Genomic DNA, 16,480 nt, shown 5'->3' on the forward strand with positions numbered 1-16,480 from the left:
TAGTAGTTTCTATAGTTTCCATTGTAGTATGGTGAACTTAATCAACCATTTTAAATTCTAATCTAATGATACTATTATGTACCGTTTTACATCAATTCAATGGTATTTAAAAGCTTAGCCCTAGGGTAAGGAAGTCAACATCTATATAAAGTATGATTCAATTAAGATACACAAGTACATCGAAACGAACAGCCTTGAATATATCTAAAGATGCACTCTTACTCCCAGATAAGATTTACCACAATTAATAATGTTGTTTTAATATTCCTAAAAGGATGAATAAATTTCGAAAACAATGGTTGTTTAACAACCATTGTTTTCGTAATTTATTCATCCTTTTTGGAATATTAAAACAACATTATTAATTGTATGAAGGATAACAAGTTTAATTTGAAAGAAATGTGCATAAAACCCGGTATTATTATTTAATGAGACTATAGTAGAGCACAGTCATTTTTTTAGCATTCACCCATCATTTAAAAAATGCACGTTCTGCTATTAAATACACGCTTACAATCTTGTTATTAGTAATTTATGTTTTCCTTAAAGACATTATTTATTAAGTAGTTAAAGGTTTATCAGTCAAAATTGATGTTTGTTATACATGTGTATGTATTCATTTTGAATAAAAGTGTTAGTTTAAGCTATTTGAAACAAGTTGATCTTTCTGTAGTAAAGTTTATTAATTTTTTTTTACAACGATTGTGAAACAAGTTATTACAACATTATTTTATCACTCTCGTTGGCACAATGTTTCGGGACAGTGTGGTCTTGTGTTGTGGGGGAAACCGAAGATTCCGGAGGAAATCCTCTTGTCCAGCTAGGTGACAACCAAGAAAATTGCTTTTTAATTTAAGCAAATTAAACTGCATACAACCAACCATAAAACACGAGATTAGACACACTGTAGAGAAAAAATCAAATGCGGCTTCACACACATTCTACTGAAAGAGTGCCTAATTTTATTACAAATATTACAAACTTGACACGGAGAGGGGAAGATCTTGTTTGATTGTATTAGTTATTATTGGCCGCAGCCTTGTTCAAGGGCAATCGAATACACCTTTATAATCATATCAGATCGCATTTCAATACCCTCCGTAGATATCAAAAGTCAATATTGTCATAAAATCACGGTTTCCCTATTGTATATCCTTTTGAAAGTCATGTTTTGATTAAAGTTTAACTAATTGAAAAAGCATAAAAACAGAAAAACTGGGACGCAACAAACAAATGATCGTATTGTTAAAATGTAATGACTCATGTAATTGGAACACTGCGGAATTCAGGAGCTGTTTGTTTTGATGCTACTGGATAGAACGGTTTTCATTTGAATCTTTATGCTGGCTGCGTGTTGTAATAATTGTCAGTACTTTCTTAAAAGTTACGGAGTGTAAATTTAAATGAAATTAAATGAAATCTGATCACGTCGATTGGACACTGGCACGCCTGCTGTAACAGTTTTAACAGTGTTCTGTTGCGAAAACTAAAGCATATTCGTGCAAAATTTTCAAGCTCAGCTTTGCGTGCGTCCACGCTACTTTAAGGGTGGATGTTTCAAATGTAACAATGGATAAAACTATTTGAAGAATTTTTAGAAATATTCAACAATTATTTCGTCTTTAACCAGAAAAAGGAAAATACAAGAATATACACCCGGAGTAACTCTACAGTGCTTTACGACAGAACATGTTCATTAAAGACAATATGTAAGTTAATGTGTTGTTTTGTGCTGCTTTGTATAAAAATTACAATTTAGTTAATTTCATATTGAAATGGCGAAGGATATATAGATATGCTTTGGTAAAAAGTCATTTTATTTTTATGCTTTTTTCTTCAAATTTTGTCCCAAATGTTGGGCATTGACGGTATCAGGCTCAATGCGGCTGCCATTTTTGCTAAGTTATTTCAAATTCTGTCTTCTGTTGAAGAGTTATGGAGTTCCTTAGCATTATTGAGTTAACTAAGCAATAGCTAGATGACATGAAGTAGCATTTTATTGATTAAGAATGGGCGGAGTGAGCGAAGCGATATCATCATCATCATCATCAAGTTTTCCAGCTGTCTTAAGATATCACCTCATTGGCTGATACAAACGGGGAGTTTGTATCGGATGAGTGGCAGTAGGAGCACCTTTAGACACGCGCGAAAGTTGAAATCTAATGTTTAAGCAAAATACTTAATGTTTGAAATCTTTCCTTGGCTGAAAAAGTAAGTTGTATTCTAGAATAATATCTGTTGTTTTTTTGTGGTTTACATCTCCCTGTGGTTGTACTACCCCGCTTGTGTCGTTGAACAGTTTGTTTTCGCTTCACTTATTGTCATCCGCCTGGTAAGGTTAATGTTCCAAAAATGGCTTGATTTGGTACAATAAGACAAAAGTGGACCGGTCCAATACACCCAACTTCAAATAAATTGATTATTATACCGATCATAAAGTGTGTCGAGACCCAAATTTGAATCAATCAGCTCTGTCGCCTCTGGCAGTTCAATGGTCAGTTAGATTATAAAATGTGTCAACGTATATGAACGTTCAGAATGCGACGTGCGTTAACGTAACGATGTAACGCTATATACATGGACGTAGCTCCGTAAATCCCCATCGTGCAAGCGGGAGAACACATGGGGTTGGGTGTGTGTGTGTGGGGGGGGGGGGGGGGTAACCACATAGTTCACCAATACAAGTTTAAACTCTGATTTACCAAACTAAATGTACTACTTACTTGAAAATTACTACTATCACGTCATAACACTCAACTTCGAACTGTTAATTAAACAATAGTTTAATCCTAACATAATCATACTGACTAAACAATTATATAACATATACATTTTTCTTGTTCGACCCTTTTGAAATACAGCATACGTTAAGCAATCACCGTGAGTGCTCGTTTTAACGTCACCTAGTGACAGGCGAGCTACGCGCGTGTGCAGTATTGATTAATTATTGTTGAATTATACGGCGATTATATGTGAATACACCGATCAATATTCGATTTTATGACAACTAATTAATTTATTATACTATACTGTGTCCACAAAAGTGAAAACGCACGTATTCGTTCAAATGTCAGTATGTATTCGGTTGTGTTCTATTGGGCGTATGCAATAAATGCGGATTAACAACGGATTAACAACTTAAAAGGTACCGGATGCTGAGGGGTTTACATTAAAGTTTTGTTTATTTGCATTAAATATTTCATTTATTTGATTTTGTACGTGTACAAACATGCTTGCTATGTAGGAGGAGTGGTTGTGTGTATGTCCGGTGGCTGCTGGGATCCGTGTGATAATGTCCGCACATTGAGTGAAACATTTAGAAAACCATTGTATGTTTAAAAGTGCAAGTCTCTTAGTTATGTAAATTGCACCTGTAACATGAAGTCTGATACTAATTGATAACTGTAGCATGAGGAAATATTATATACCATTTACAATGTGAAGAGCAAGTGTAAGTGGATTTCCACAAGGAGGGACCGTTTCCGTCACAATGTGAAGACGGTTCGAGCACCTGTTGAGTCTGATCAAGAAATTCATTTCTTGTCCATTTTTTCCTTGGTAAAATCCTTTTTATTTGGAAAAGATAAAAGACGAATTCACTTGATTTTCATTTTCACTCGATTAACACCGATGCATACCAATGATGTCGCTTGTTGTGAATTTGATAACTTCAGTACATGAATGTATTGACTTCCAATATTCAATAATAAAAACATGAATATTGAGTGTTAGCAATCACATTAAGACTTTCAAGTTTTCTTACTATTAATTAAGTACTACCAGATGTGTTCGAGTAAATTGTGGTATATAACAAACGGACCCAAACCACAGTGAAAGTACACCCAGAATGTATGACTTTCTTTATGCTAATCGGTTAATACCAAATAGGTCACTTACATAAAAATGCATGAACTATATCTAGATATATTGTAGATGCACGTATAAACATATAATACTCATATAAATATAGAACATTTGTTTCAACGGTTCGCAAACTGACATGCTTAAGGCCTATGGGTCAGTGCTATGTTTCGGTCAGACCGCACTCTTGGGTGTGCATGAAAGTTCTCTGATAGCTCTTCGCTCACATCTGCACGACTACAGACCGCATCTCGTGTCAGCCAACTTCCCACGTACTGGCACATACAGAATTGCCATTACCAGCTTTTTCATCTTTCGCGATCGCTGACTTTATAACCTCTAGATAGCTTGTTAACGCTGATATTAAAGATTCAAGAAGTTTTTAAGTGCTTAAGGAAATCATAGTTGACAATACTTGTTTCAATTAATGAGCGCTAATTACTTGAGATGGTGGTTTATAAGAAAACCGCGTGGTTTGAAATCACATCTCGCGCGTAACGAGATTTGAGGAACAAGTCTATCTGGCTGCTGGTATTTTTTATTCAGTTCTGCTATTCGTAGAGAGGCGTGCAGTTGTGATCAAATATAAGAGATCAGTAGAAGCCGGACTATCACCTAGGAAACAGTTGGGGTGAATCTTGGATATTACATTTGAAATATTCGAATAATAGGTATGGAGTTGATTTAATTAATGATAAAAGCAGGCACTAGATCTGTAAAACTCTTATATTAACAACATTCAAGAACGTATGTAGTAAGTTTAAATACATCGGATTATTTTAAAGAAGTAGCATTGTATCGAACAGACCTATTTCATAATGGATGCACACTATGATTAACATTAACTGATATTACTACATATGCAAATTCACATATTGACGTGTATATTTTAAATTATAGTCAGTGTTATTTATGTAATAGTAAGACGACATGAAATAAAATCTTAATGATTAAGAATGGGCGGAGGGAGCGTAGCGAACTGACTTACAATCCCATTGGCTGACACATTGTCAACGCATAATCGGACGTTGGTATTACATTATTACTATATTGCCTAATACATACTCAATGTTTACTATTGTAGTATAATTGCAACAGGCGACACTTATTTTTTTGCAAAATATTATTTTATTTGCTCTTTATTTCCTTTGATCGAGATACATATATTAAATAACATAATAAATGCTAGTGCTAACAAATAAAAGAAAAAAAAATGTCATGATAAATGCATGTGAAAATAAACTAATGATATGCTCAGATGTACATTTGCAAACAGAAGGATAACACAATATAGCAAAGCAATGCATTTGAATAGGTTTATGTCAAAAGAAAGAGAAACAAATTTTCCAACATAATTACAAATCAAAGGAGGTGAAAAAAGAACGTGTTCTTATTGCATGTGTATCGACATTATCTTTAAAGCAAACAATTTATTACATACGTATGCGATAAAAAATAAATAAAAAATACAATTAATATCATTACAATCACAAAATCACTATATTTGTCATTCGAAATCTTACTAAATTATGTTAACATGCTAGTTGAAATTGAAATGCATTTTCAAAATAGTTAATCATTTGTAGACAAAGTGTATTGCTATTCTCAAGAAATGTTTGTGCACTTCCTTATCTTTGAAAGCTAAATGTCTTTTGCCAATCAAATATTGCAACTTAGCCTCCTCATTACCAAACGAAATCAACGGACATTGCAAGTTGCTAACTTTCTTAGAGATTAGCGGGAAAGGCACCGTGAATGTCTTAATATTAGCCAGTGTGCATGCGCCCGGCATGCCGACATATTCGTTTAAAAGACAAAACATATGCTCGAAAACTTGCTTGGTAGCCAGTTCGCATGCGTGATTTACTATCATTCACTTATAAAACAAAAACATGACTAAACTGAAATTTTGATCTTTGTTTCGTTTCTAAGTGGAAATTTGGAGGTTAAAATCTGCATAATGGATTTTTATTGTTTGAGCTCTTCTAAATGATTATATGTAAATCCGTCCAACTATCTCATTGGCGGAGGGAGCCTGAATGCTACTGCATTATGTTTGCAATAGTAGAGATTGCTGCTTGTAACAGGAAATTTCAATAAAAACAAACATATTGTTTAATTGTCCAGCTTGTACTTGATATATAGCATTAAGCCTGGTGAACTTGATTCAACTTGATGGCCACAATGATAACTATAAGTGTAACAATCAAGCAACAAAAGGATCACTTGAAAACCTACTTGACTATTACCATACACTCGTGTGAAAAGGTCGCATCCGTGAATCATACTTATTTAAATAGAAAATGTAACTGTATTAAGAACTTTATCTCAAACTGCACAGTTTAGACGTTGTTGCCATTAATTGTTTATCGATAATTGATCTTGATCTGATAAATGGCAGTTGGCATCGGTACTGAATAATGATAAGTGATACTTTACTCACTTGTTGCTTATGAAAACAAGGCAATATTAAACTTTGTATCGCGAACACAAAGCTCTGTGTTTGTTGATTCTGTGTTTGTTGTTTAACTAAAAAAACGATAAAGGCATTAATAGAGCATCTTAGTGAACATGTTCTAGTTAGTGAAGAATGCTTCAATGTTCTCGCTCATGTTTTAACACCAACACCAGTTTTCCCGATAATGAATCTTAAAACACTAATTATATCATTAATTTACTCTATGATATCAAAATTGCAAAACGAAATACAGTATTTTGGTTTTAGTGGGGGCGAACCCACGCCGGTAATATAAAGAAAAAAACACACACTAACAACGACGCATTAACCTCAAGGCCACCAATTGCGGATATTTTGACCTCTAAACAATACATTGATAACATCACATGGTATTTTCAATCAATTAATCACGCAACAACAAGACCACAATGAAGTGACTAATTCCGCTGTTGCTGCTTATGAAAACTGTGGTCTTCAATGACGATAGTTGAGGAAATTAATATCAGCTCTTGGTATCCTAGTTTTAACACTCTTAAATAATGTCCACATTTTATTTCGTCCTACTAAATAGTGCACTTTTCAAACACATGAGCGAGTACTTTTAAAGAAACCAAAAAATGTTTAAAGTACACCAAATGTTTGAACAAAAAGAAAAAGGTCAAAGTCAAAAATGCAAACGAATACATTTGACGAACAATGGAGGCTGTTTCAAATATTCGTTGTAAAAAAATAAAAAAATAAATGTTGAAAATGGTCGCTAAGAAGCTTTTTGAATATAGCACATGTACATATCTAAAGTTTGAGGGATGAGCTGGAAACGTACAAATTGTCAAAAGAGGTTTAGATTTAATCAAGAGTTTTGAGCGGTCATCAGCACCATCAAAACCTTTCTTGATCCCTAAATATAAACTTCGATTATCTAATATTCATTTTGTATTTTCAGTTGAAGTACCCGCGTTAGATAAATAACAACGGTGGCAAACATGACGACCTCGCTGCTGAACTTGTCTGACGTCACAAGTACAAAAGTGACGTCATTTATTTCAACGACGTCATCAATGGCACCAAACCTCACTGTTTTGAGTGAGGACGAAAAATACGAGATTCTCGTCGAATATAACAATGAAAAGGCGACATTATATATCCCAGTCATAGCTTATATGCTGATTTTGACAGTTGTTGGAACATTTGGGAACATTCTAGTCTGTGTCGTGTACTGCTGTAAACCAACAAAAACGTCGTCTCATTTCTTTATCATGGCGCTTGCTGTGCTCGATCTCCTCACGTGCGTGATCGGAATGCCAACGGAAATTACCGATCTCAGATATCCCTACATGTTTTATGCTTCCGCCGCCTGCAAACTGCTCCGCTTTGTCGAATCCGTGACAACAATGGGATCGTCTATTATTCTAATCTCCGTTGCAGTTGACAGGTACCTTCGGATTTGTAAGCTGGGGAGGCAGATTTCTGTCACTGCGGCCAAGCGGATAAGCGTGGCGGCCATGGTTGTCGGCGTTTTGTTGTCATGGCCGGCGTGCTTTATATTTGGACGCTCAACTGAAAAACTCGAACCGGGCATTTATGGCGTTGATTGTTCAACTGACGACTCAATGCGTAATACACACTATCCAAGTTTGTACTACGGTTTTTTGGGACTACTTTTTGTCTGCTGCATAACATTTTTTGCTGTTGTGTATGTACAAATCGGTCTCAAAATCTGGAAACAAAAGCGCGCCAGGGTTGGGCAGAGAATGAATCGTGATTCTGGCTTCTCGTCTGGTAAACAGAGGAAGTTCAGCGCGAGCTCCACACGCGACAGTGTGGGGATGGAACAGAACGGAAATGTGCCTGAAGAAAATAACAAGAAGCTCGAACCTCCCATTGATAATGCTTCCGACCCAATCAGCACTGACATGTCTTCCGATCAAGTGAACGAATCATTGTCGAAGAAGAAATGTATCTCTGATAAACGGATTTCAGAAGTGTCGTCTGCTAACTCGAAATCAAATGATGTTCTGAAAAAGCGGACAATCAAGGTCACGCGGACGACTGTTGTATTGTTCGCTGTAACTGTCGCTTATGTCATAAGCTATTTACCATTCTTAATTCTTATGGTATTGCGCAGTGTCAAGAAAGACTTCGAGGACAGTTTGTCTCCTACACAAGAAGTGGTGTTTAAATTTTGTGTTAAATCCTACTTCATAAACAACGCAATAAATCCAGTCATATACAGTTACTTGAACCTTAACTTCCGTAAGGACGCCAAGAATATGATCAGGCGGATTGTTGGCGCATGTTGTTGTTGCAGACGACAGCAGCAGGATTGACTATATGGAAACAGACGACAGGAAAAGCGCTATTTGAAGGTCTCCTTCCAAGAGAGTGGGCACAGCTAGAGACACAGAGTGCACGTGTTAGGTGCAATACAGACTATCATTTCCGAAATGCACTTAAAACAATTGAAATCCTAGACCTATTATTTAAGATGTAATTATTAGTTTAAGAGCACTTAGAGTACATATTGTGCTCTGTTTTTATTATTTTGTAAGTTGTCGCCGTTATTCCTACTATTCCATTGTCAGTATTTGGTCATTGTGTGTATATTTCGACTAAATATATGAAATGAATAAAACGCAAAAACAACTTCGTAGTTCAGAAGTTTGCACCGATATTTTATCAATACGAATGTAAATACTAGTTACATTGAAATAAACTTATGTTGAACACACACTAACAAGTTGACCGCCCTTAAACGTTAGTTTTCATTCCAGTACAATTATTCAAAACATGTTTGTTTGATTTTCGAATATGTTTTTCATTTGAGTTGCCATCACGTGGAAGGAAAGTCTATAGGAAGCACTTGAATAATCTGTGTTCTTATTGCCGGTTTTAAAGTACGTGGCTAAGAGAATCATACTGTTCAGTAATCATCTTTAGAACGCCCATATTGTTTAAATGAAAATATGATAAAATAATATATTCAAGAGACACACTACCTCTTCAAATAGGTATAGTTTAAAATAATAGAGCCCATATTCAATAACTGAAATGTAGATTGGTCTGTCCGATTGTGCAATGTTATATCAAATGCGGGAAATGAACAAAACATTGATAGCTACTGTATATAAAGTAAGAATACAAAACTTCGGTTAATGAATATTATTGTTGGACCTACAGACAAGTGTGAACTGGACCTACACACAGGTGTGAACTGGAACTACAGACAGGTGTGAACTGGACCTACAGACAGGTGTGAACTTGACCTACAGATTGGTGTGAACTGGACCTACAGACAGGTGTTTACTAGAACTACAGACAGGTGTGAACTGGACCTACAGACAAGTGTGAACTGGACCTACAGACAGGTGTTAACTAGACCTACAACCAGGTGTGAACTGGACCTACAGACAGGTGTTAACTGGACCTACATGCATGTTTGAACTGAACCTACAGGCAGGTGTTATCTAGACCTACAGACAGGTGTGAACTGGACCTACGGACAGGTGTTAGCTAGACCTGCAGACAGGTGTGAACTGGACATATGGACAGGTGTTATCTAGGCCTACAGACAGGTGTGAACTGGATCTACGGACAGCTGTTATCTAGGCCTACAGACAGGTGTGAACTGGACATACAGACAAGTGTGAACTTGACCTACGGACAGGTGTTATCTAGACCTTAAGACAGCTGTGAACTGGACATACGGACAGGTGTTATCTAGACCTTAAGACAGCTGTGAACTGGATCTACGGACAGGTGTTATCTAGACCTTAAGACAGCTGTGAACTGGATCTACGGACAGGTGTTATCTAGACCTTAAGACAGCTGTGAACTGGATCTACGGACAGGTGTTATCTAGACCTTAAGACAGCTGTGAACTGGATCTACGGACAGGTGTTATCTAGACCTTAAGACAGCTGTGAACTGGATCTACGGACAGGTGTTATCTAGACCTTAAGACAGCTGTGAACTGGATCTACGGACAGGTGTTATCTAGACCTTAAGACAGCTGTGAACTGGATCTACGGACAGGTGTTATCTAGACCTTAAGACAGCTGTGAACTGGATCTACGGACAGGTGTTATCTAGACCTTAAGACAGCTGTGAACTGGATCTACGGACAGGTGTTATCTAGACCTTAAGACAGCTGTGAACTGGATCTACGGACAGGTGTTATCTAGACCTTAAGACAGCTGTGAACTGGATCTACGGACAGCTGTTATCTAGACCTACTGACAGGTGTGAACTGGACATACAGACAGCTGTTATCTAGACCTACTGACATGTGTGAACTGGACATACAGACAGCTGTGAACTGGATCTACGGACAGCTGTTATCTAGACCTACTGACAGGTGTGAACTGGACATACGGACAGCTGTTATCTAGACCTACTGACAGGTGTGAACTGGACATACGGACAGGTGTTATCTAGACCTACAGACAGGTGTGAACTGGACCTACGGACAGCTGTTATCTAGACCTACTGACAGGTGTGAACTGGACATACGGACAGGTGTTATCTAGACCTACAGACAGGTGTGAACTGGACATACAGACAGGTGTGAACTGGATCTACGGACAGCTGTTATCTAGACCTACTGACAGGTGTGAACTGGACATACAGACAGCTGTGAACTTGACCTATAGATTGGTGTGAACTTTACCTACAGACAGGTGGGAACTTGACCTACAGATTGGTGTGAACGTTTCCTACAGACAGGTGTTTACTGGACCTACATGCATGTTTGAATTGAACCTACAGGCAGGTGTTATCTAGACCTACAGACAGGTGTGAACTTGACCTATGGACAGGTGTTAACTAGACCTACAGACCGGTGTTAACTAGACCTGCATGCAGGTGTGAACTGCACCTACATGCAGGTGTGCACATGCCGCATGTAGCCTACATGTGGTTCGAAACAATTATTTTTGCAGTATGGGCATGCAACATATTGGAAGATGATTCTTTGACGTCACTCGGGCTAACCAGGAACATTGACGTAGCGTTATCAGGTCGTTAAGTGAACAGAATGCTTAACAACATTTATGAAATCCAATACTTCCGCAGATATTATTTCGATATTAATACACTCTAGACATGATGTCTGCATGATATATAATATGGGTTTTGCAGTACGGTACATATTCGATGCAAGTTTGTTTTGCACCAAAATAACCTCATCATTTTAGTACCAATAGGCAAAAGAATTATATGGCTATAAATGCAACTTAAGAGTTTGGTTCGTTCATATTTTCAAAGTGAATACAAATCTTGAACATTTAACTTTTCTAAATACCTAATTTTTCCTTACACAATCCAAATAAAGTTTAGACACTATTGCGCTTTGTAATAGTTAGATGACGTGAAGTGAATTCTTAAAAATGGGCGGAGTGAGCGTACTGATCGAGCCTTTCTTTAACATTAAGATATTACTTCACGTCATGTAACCGACTAAGAATCAACCTCATTGTCTCACATATTGTCGACGCAGGGATTGTGTATCGGATGAGTGGCAGTAAGCGAACCTTTAAACACCCGCGAAAGTTGCAAATCTAAATGAGTAAGCTTTGTAATAAATGGTTTGCCATTTCATTGCCTGAAAAATTTAAGTTGTATTCTAATACGAGTTTGTGAGAAGGCTTTGTGTAAATGTACTGGGCAGGTGGCTCTTCTTTTGTACAAATCATTAAAATAAATTTGACTTTAATTTGATGTTTTCATCAAAGCTTAATTTCATAAACGACACTTAAACAACAGCCCGCACGTTATTGTACTTATAAATGGATTGTTTAGATATATACAGTCGATTGCCTTTATTACGACTAATATACAATCGATTGCCTTTATTACGACTATGGTCACATTTCTAAAATGGTTTGAGATTTCATTAAATGAGGAAAAAATAGAATACCTTATAAACGGGCTGGTTCGGGCGTAAATATCTATCTTTCATAACGAAAGGCATGTAATGTAACATCCATATTAAGGACCCCGGTCGCTATCTATATTCATGATTCTTAAGTATGCGATTGTTTTACAATTAATCATCCGTCTGTCTGTCTATCATACCGTCCGTCCGTCCGTCAGCCAGTCTGTCTGTTCTTGCCCTTGCCTACTTGTTATTTTACTGTCAGCCCACTTACTGGGTTATTACACGGAACTGTCGGTCTTTCATCGCAAGTTCTACTTGACTTTCACGCGGAACTTCCGATAAAGTGTCGCGGGTTTGCCAGATTAGTACACTGAACTTCCGACATAGCTAGCGAGTTCTGTCATATCATTACACGGAGCTTTTGGTCTAGGAATTGAGGTCTGCTAGATAACTTAAACTTTCGATCTAATGGAATGAGTTCTACTAGCATAAAACCATGCACTACCGGCCTGATGTTGTGGTTGTCGCTCGATCATAACACTAAATATCCGGTCTCAAAATATCTTAGACATACCGCTTCAAACTACTTACAAAACAAAGCTTAACTGTCTTATTCAAACCCAGAACTTACTGAAGTTGATAACGATTATCTTTTCGGTTATGTTGCTGCAAAAGCCGGTGAGAACAATGGGCATTATTATACCATGACTGTACAGATTTATTCATATTGATGAATTCAGTGGTCAGAGAACTCGCTTCCCATCTAGGCGACCCGACGTATGTGAGTTAGGTTTGTTGAATCAAGTGGGTTTCCTCCGGGTATTCCGAATTCCCCCACCCCTCAAGACCACAATCTCGCGTAACAACTTGTCAACCATTGTTATGAATTTAGCGTTGTACATAATAACTTGTTTCACAGTCGATGTACAATAAATAAGTTAAAACTACAAAATGGGTAAAGGAATATATATTCCGAACAGCTCTTATAACACGTGTGTCAAATGTGTTTCATGTTGTTCCCTTGTTTGAAGTTTTCTTGTTACGATTTGACTGAACTTAAACAGGATACGTTCATGAATGTTATCTTATTTCTCAGTAATTCCAAAATATTAGGAATTTTCACATACTAGTAAGGACAATTTTTTTTTTGTTTGTTTAGGGTAACCTTCCCAAAATTTCTAGGTAGGGTAGGTAGGATTTTTTTTTATTATTTTTTTTTTCAAAATATGTCGTAAGTTCAGAGTGTTTTCTTGCACATGGCAGTCTTTCCTACATTACTGTCATTGCCTGACTTTGTTTTATCATATAAACAATAATTCTGATTAAAATCTGCATTTCTCTGCCCTTCGTAACTCTCTATTCGCTAACGAATATTTTTTTTTGCTCAGAAACGGAAAAAAAATAGTCAGGGTCGGCGCATTTTTATAGGTAGGGTTGGGTTACTCGAAACGGACATATTTTTTTAAGGCCTAATAGAAATATGACAAGTTCACTACTATATCCCTAACAATTCATTAATGACACATGCAAGGATGTTCTCGAATCATGCTCGTGTCTATTGTTATTTGTAAAATCAAAACTGTTCGTCTTGTAGATGTCCATCGGATGGGTTATAAGATAACACTAAAAGGTGATCATGTTTGACTGAACATGTACATATTGCTTAAGAGTTCACCCGTCGAGGCATGGAGACGGAACATATACAACTTTCTTGAATCACCGGTAAGGCAGTAAGTTAGTTGGGGCGAAAATGCTCCGAGAAATTGCTTCGCATGTTCGACCTACTAGATGGTCCATTTTTGCTCGCATTTTATCCCCGCCATTTCGCCATATTTTATGTTGTCGCCCTTACTCTGCGAACAAACGAAAACACATGAACTGACAGATGTAATTCAGGCATGGGTACGTGTACGTGTGGACGTCATCCAGGTATGGGTACGTGTTCGTGTGGATGTCATCCGAATATGGGTACGTGTTGATGTGGATGTCATCCGAATATGGGTGCGTGTTCATGTGGACGTCACTCAGGTATAAGTTCGTGTACGTGTGGTCGTCATGAAATTATTGGTACGTGTACGTGTGGACGTCATTCAGGTATGGGCACTTGTACGTGTGGACGTCATCCAGGCATAGGTATGTGTTCGTGTGTATGTATCAATGTATGGGTACGTGTACGTGTGGACGTCATCCAGGTATAGGCATGTGTTCGTGTGTATGTATCAATGTATGGGTACGTGTACGTGTGGACGTCATCCAGGTATGGGTACTTGTACGTGTGGACGTCATCCAGGCATAGGTATGTGTTCGTGTGTATGTATCAATGTATGGGTACGTGTACGTGTGGACGTCATCCAGGTATAGGTATGTGTTCGTGTGTATGTATCAATGTATGGGTACGTGTACGTGTGGACGTCATCCAGGTATGGGTACTTGTACGTGTGGACGTCATCCAGGTATGGGTACTTGTACGTGTGAACGTCATCCAGGTATAGGTATGTGTTCGGACGTCATCCAGGTATAGGTATGTGTACGTGTGTATGTATCAAGGTATGGGTACATGTATGTGTGGACGTCATCCAGGTATAGGTTTGTGTTCGTGTGTATGAATCAAGGTATGGGTACGTGTACGTGTGGACGTCATCCAAACATAGGTATGTGTACACGTGGAGGTCATGTAGGTATGGATACGTGTACGTGTGGACGTCATACAAGTACGGCTACTAATATGTGAGGACGTCATTCAGGTACGTGTACGTGTACATGTGGACGTCATCCAGGTACTGGTACGTTTCCGTGTGGAAATCATTCAGGCACGGGTTCGTGTACGTATTGACGTCATTAAGGTACGGTTACGTGTACAAGTAAACGTCATTCAGGTATGGACACGTGTACGTGTGGCCTTCGTGTTTTGTACGTCATCCAGGTATTGATATATTGTACACGTTTATGTCAATTACGAGTTAAGTACATGGTACCTATTTCCTACGCAGCGAATATTAGAAATAACAATACAGTATTTACATATTCTATCATCTCTTGGTATCCCGAAACACCGAGCAGTCTCAATTGAGTTTATGACTAGAACATCAATATCTCGCTTTTGATTTTCTCATACTATATAGTAAACTGATTCATAGGTATTTTTCTAGATTGAACTTGAATGAAAAATGTGTAAAAGGTGTCGAGGCGGAGTTAATCACGAAAATTTCGCAACCAGTTCTGCCTTAAGCAATCAAGCAAACGTTATTTAAAAAGATTCATTTCAAACTTCTTGATTTAACCAACCAAATCCATAACCATAACGGACTAGTAGGTTCTTGACAGAGGTACCAATGTTATCGCGTGTTGTTAACATTGAATACATATTTCTTGGAAAGAGTTCTTCAGATACATAGTAGTTTGCACCAGTATTAAGATGATCACTGCACAACGGAAACCTGCCGCATTGTCCTTTAATACGAAACATACTTACAAACACTCCAAAACTGAGTTAAGGCTTCACCGCATAATCGAATAATGAATATACTCAGAATGGGAAATATTTCCAAAGTATCTCTTGTAATACTTAAGATCATAAGTAGACTTTCCTTGCTCATCAAGTTTTGTTTTTGAATTTTTATTTACACACTGGATTTACTCTTTCATGTCCTGTTTGAATGGGAAAGGGAGACAACTAATTTAGATATACGTTAAAACATATCGTACCGGCTACGCCCCCTCGACTTATGCTCATGTTGGACTACTTGACCCTCACCGATCCACGTAGGTTTGAATACATTAATACATGAACAAGCTTAATTTAAACCTCATATTTTAGCAACTATGGATGCAGGCACTATAACTTACCTGTTTTTTTTCTACACTTAACGATGCACTATTACTCCCAAATAAGATTTACCATATTTAATACATTTGTTTAAATTCACCAAAAAGGATAAATAAATGTCGAAAACAATGGTTATTATGAAGAATAATGTGTTAAATTTGAAAGAAAGATGCGGGAACGCGGTATTATGGGACAACAGTCGATCATACTAAATCTTTTAGCATTCACCAAACATTTGATATTTTGCGTTTTCCGCTATGAAATACACGGTTACAATCTTGTTATCGGTAATTATGTTTTTCCATAAATACATTATTAAGTGAGAAGTTGAAGGTATATCGCTCAAAATTGATATTTGTTATACATGTGTATGTATTCATTTTGAATAAGAGTGTCACTTTAACAGAGCATAGCATCAATTTGTTTAATCCACATTTTTTTATTTTTATATTGTCCCATA

At 37.2% G+C, this 16,480-nt stretch overlaps 1 protein-coding gene across 1 annotated transcript; it reads left to right on the plus strand.

Moving 5' to 3' along the window:
* Positions 1-4,365: 4,365 nt before the first annotated feature.
* On the plus strand, positions 4,366-8,962 carry LOC128206156 (alpha-2A adrenergic receptor-like). The gene is made up of 2 exons (XM_052908451.1): positions 4,366-4,532; positions 7,263-8,962. Exon 2 carries the CDS (start codon positions 7,303-7,305, stop codon positions 8,644-8,646), a length of 1,344 nt encoding a protein of 447 aa, XP_052764411.1. The 5' UTR covers positions 4,366-4,532; positions 7,263-7,302; the 3' UTR covers positions 8,647-8,962.
* Positions 8,963-16,480: the final 7,518 nt, after the last annotated feature.

This window comes from Mya arenaria, chromosome 10 (assembly GCF_026914265.1).
Source record: "Mya arenaria isolate MELC-2E11 chromosome 10, ASM2691426v1".
NCBI classification, from domain to species: Eukaryota; Metazoa; Mollusca; class Bivalvia; order Myida; family Myidae; genus Mya; species Mya arenaria.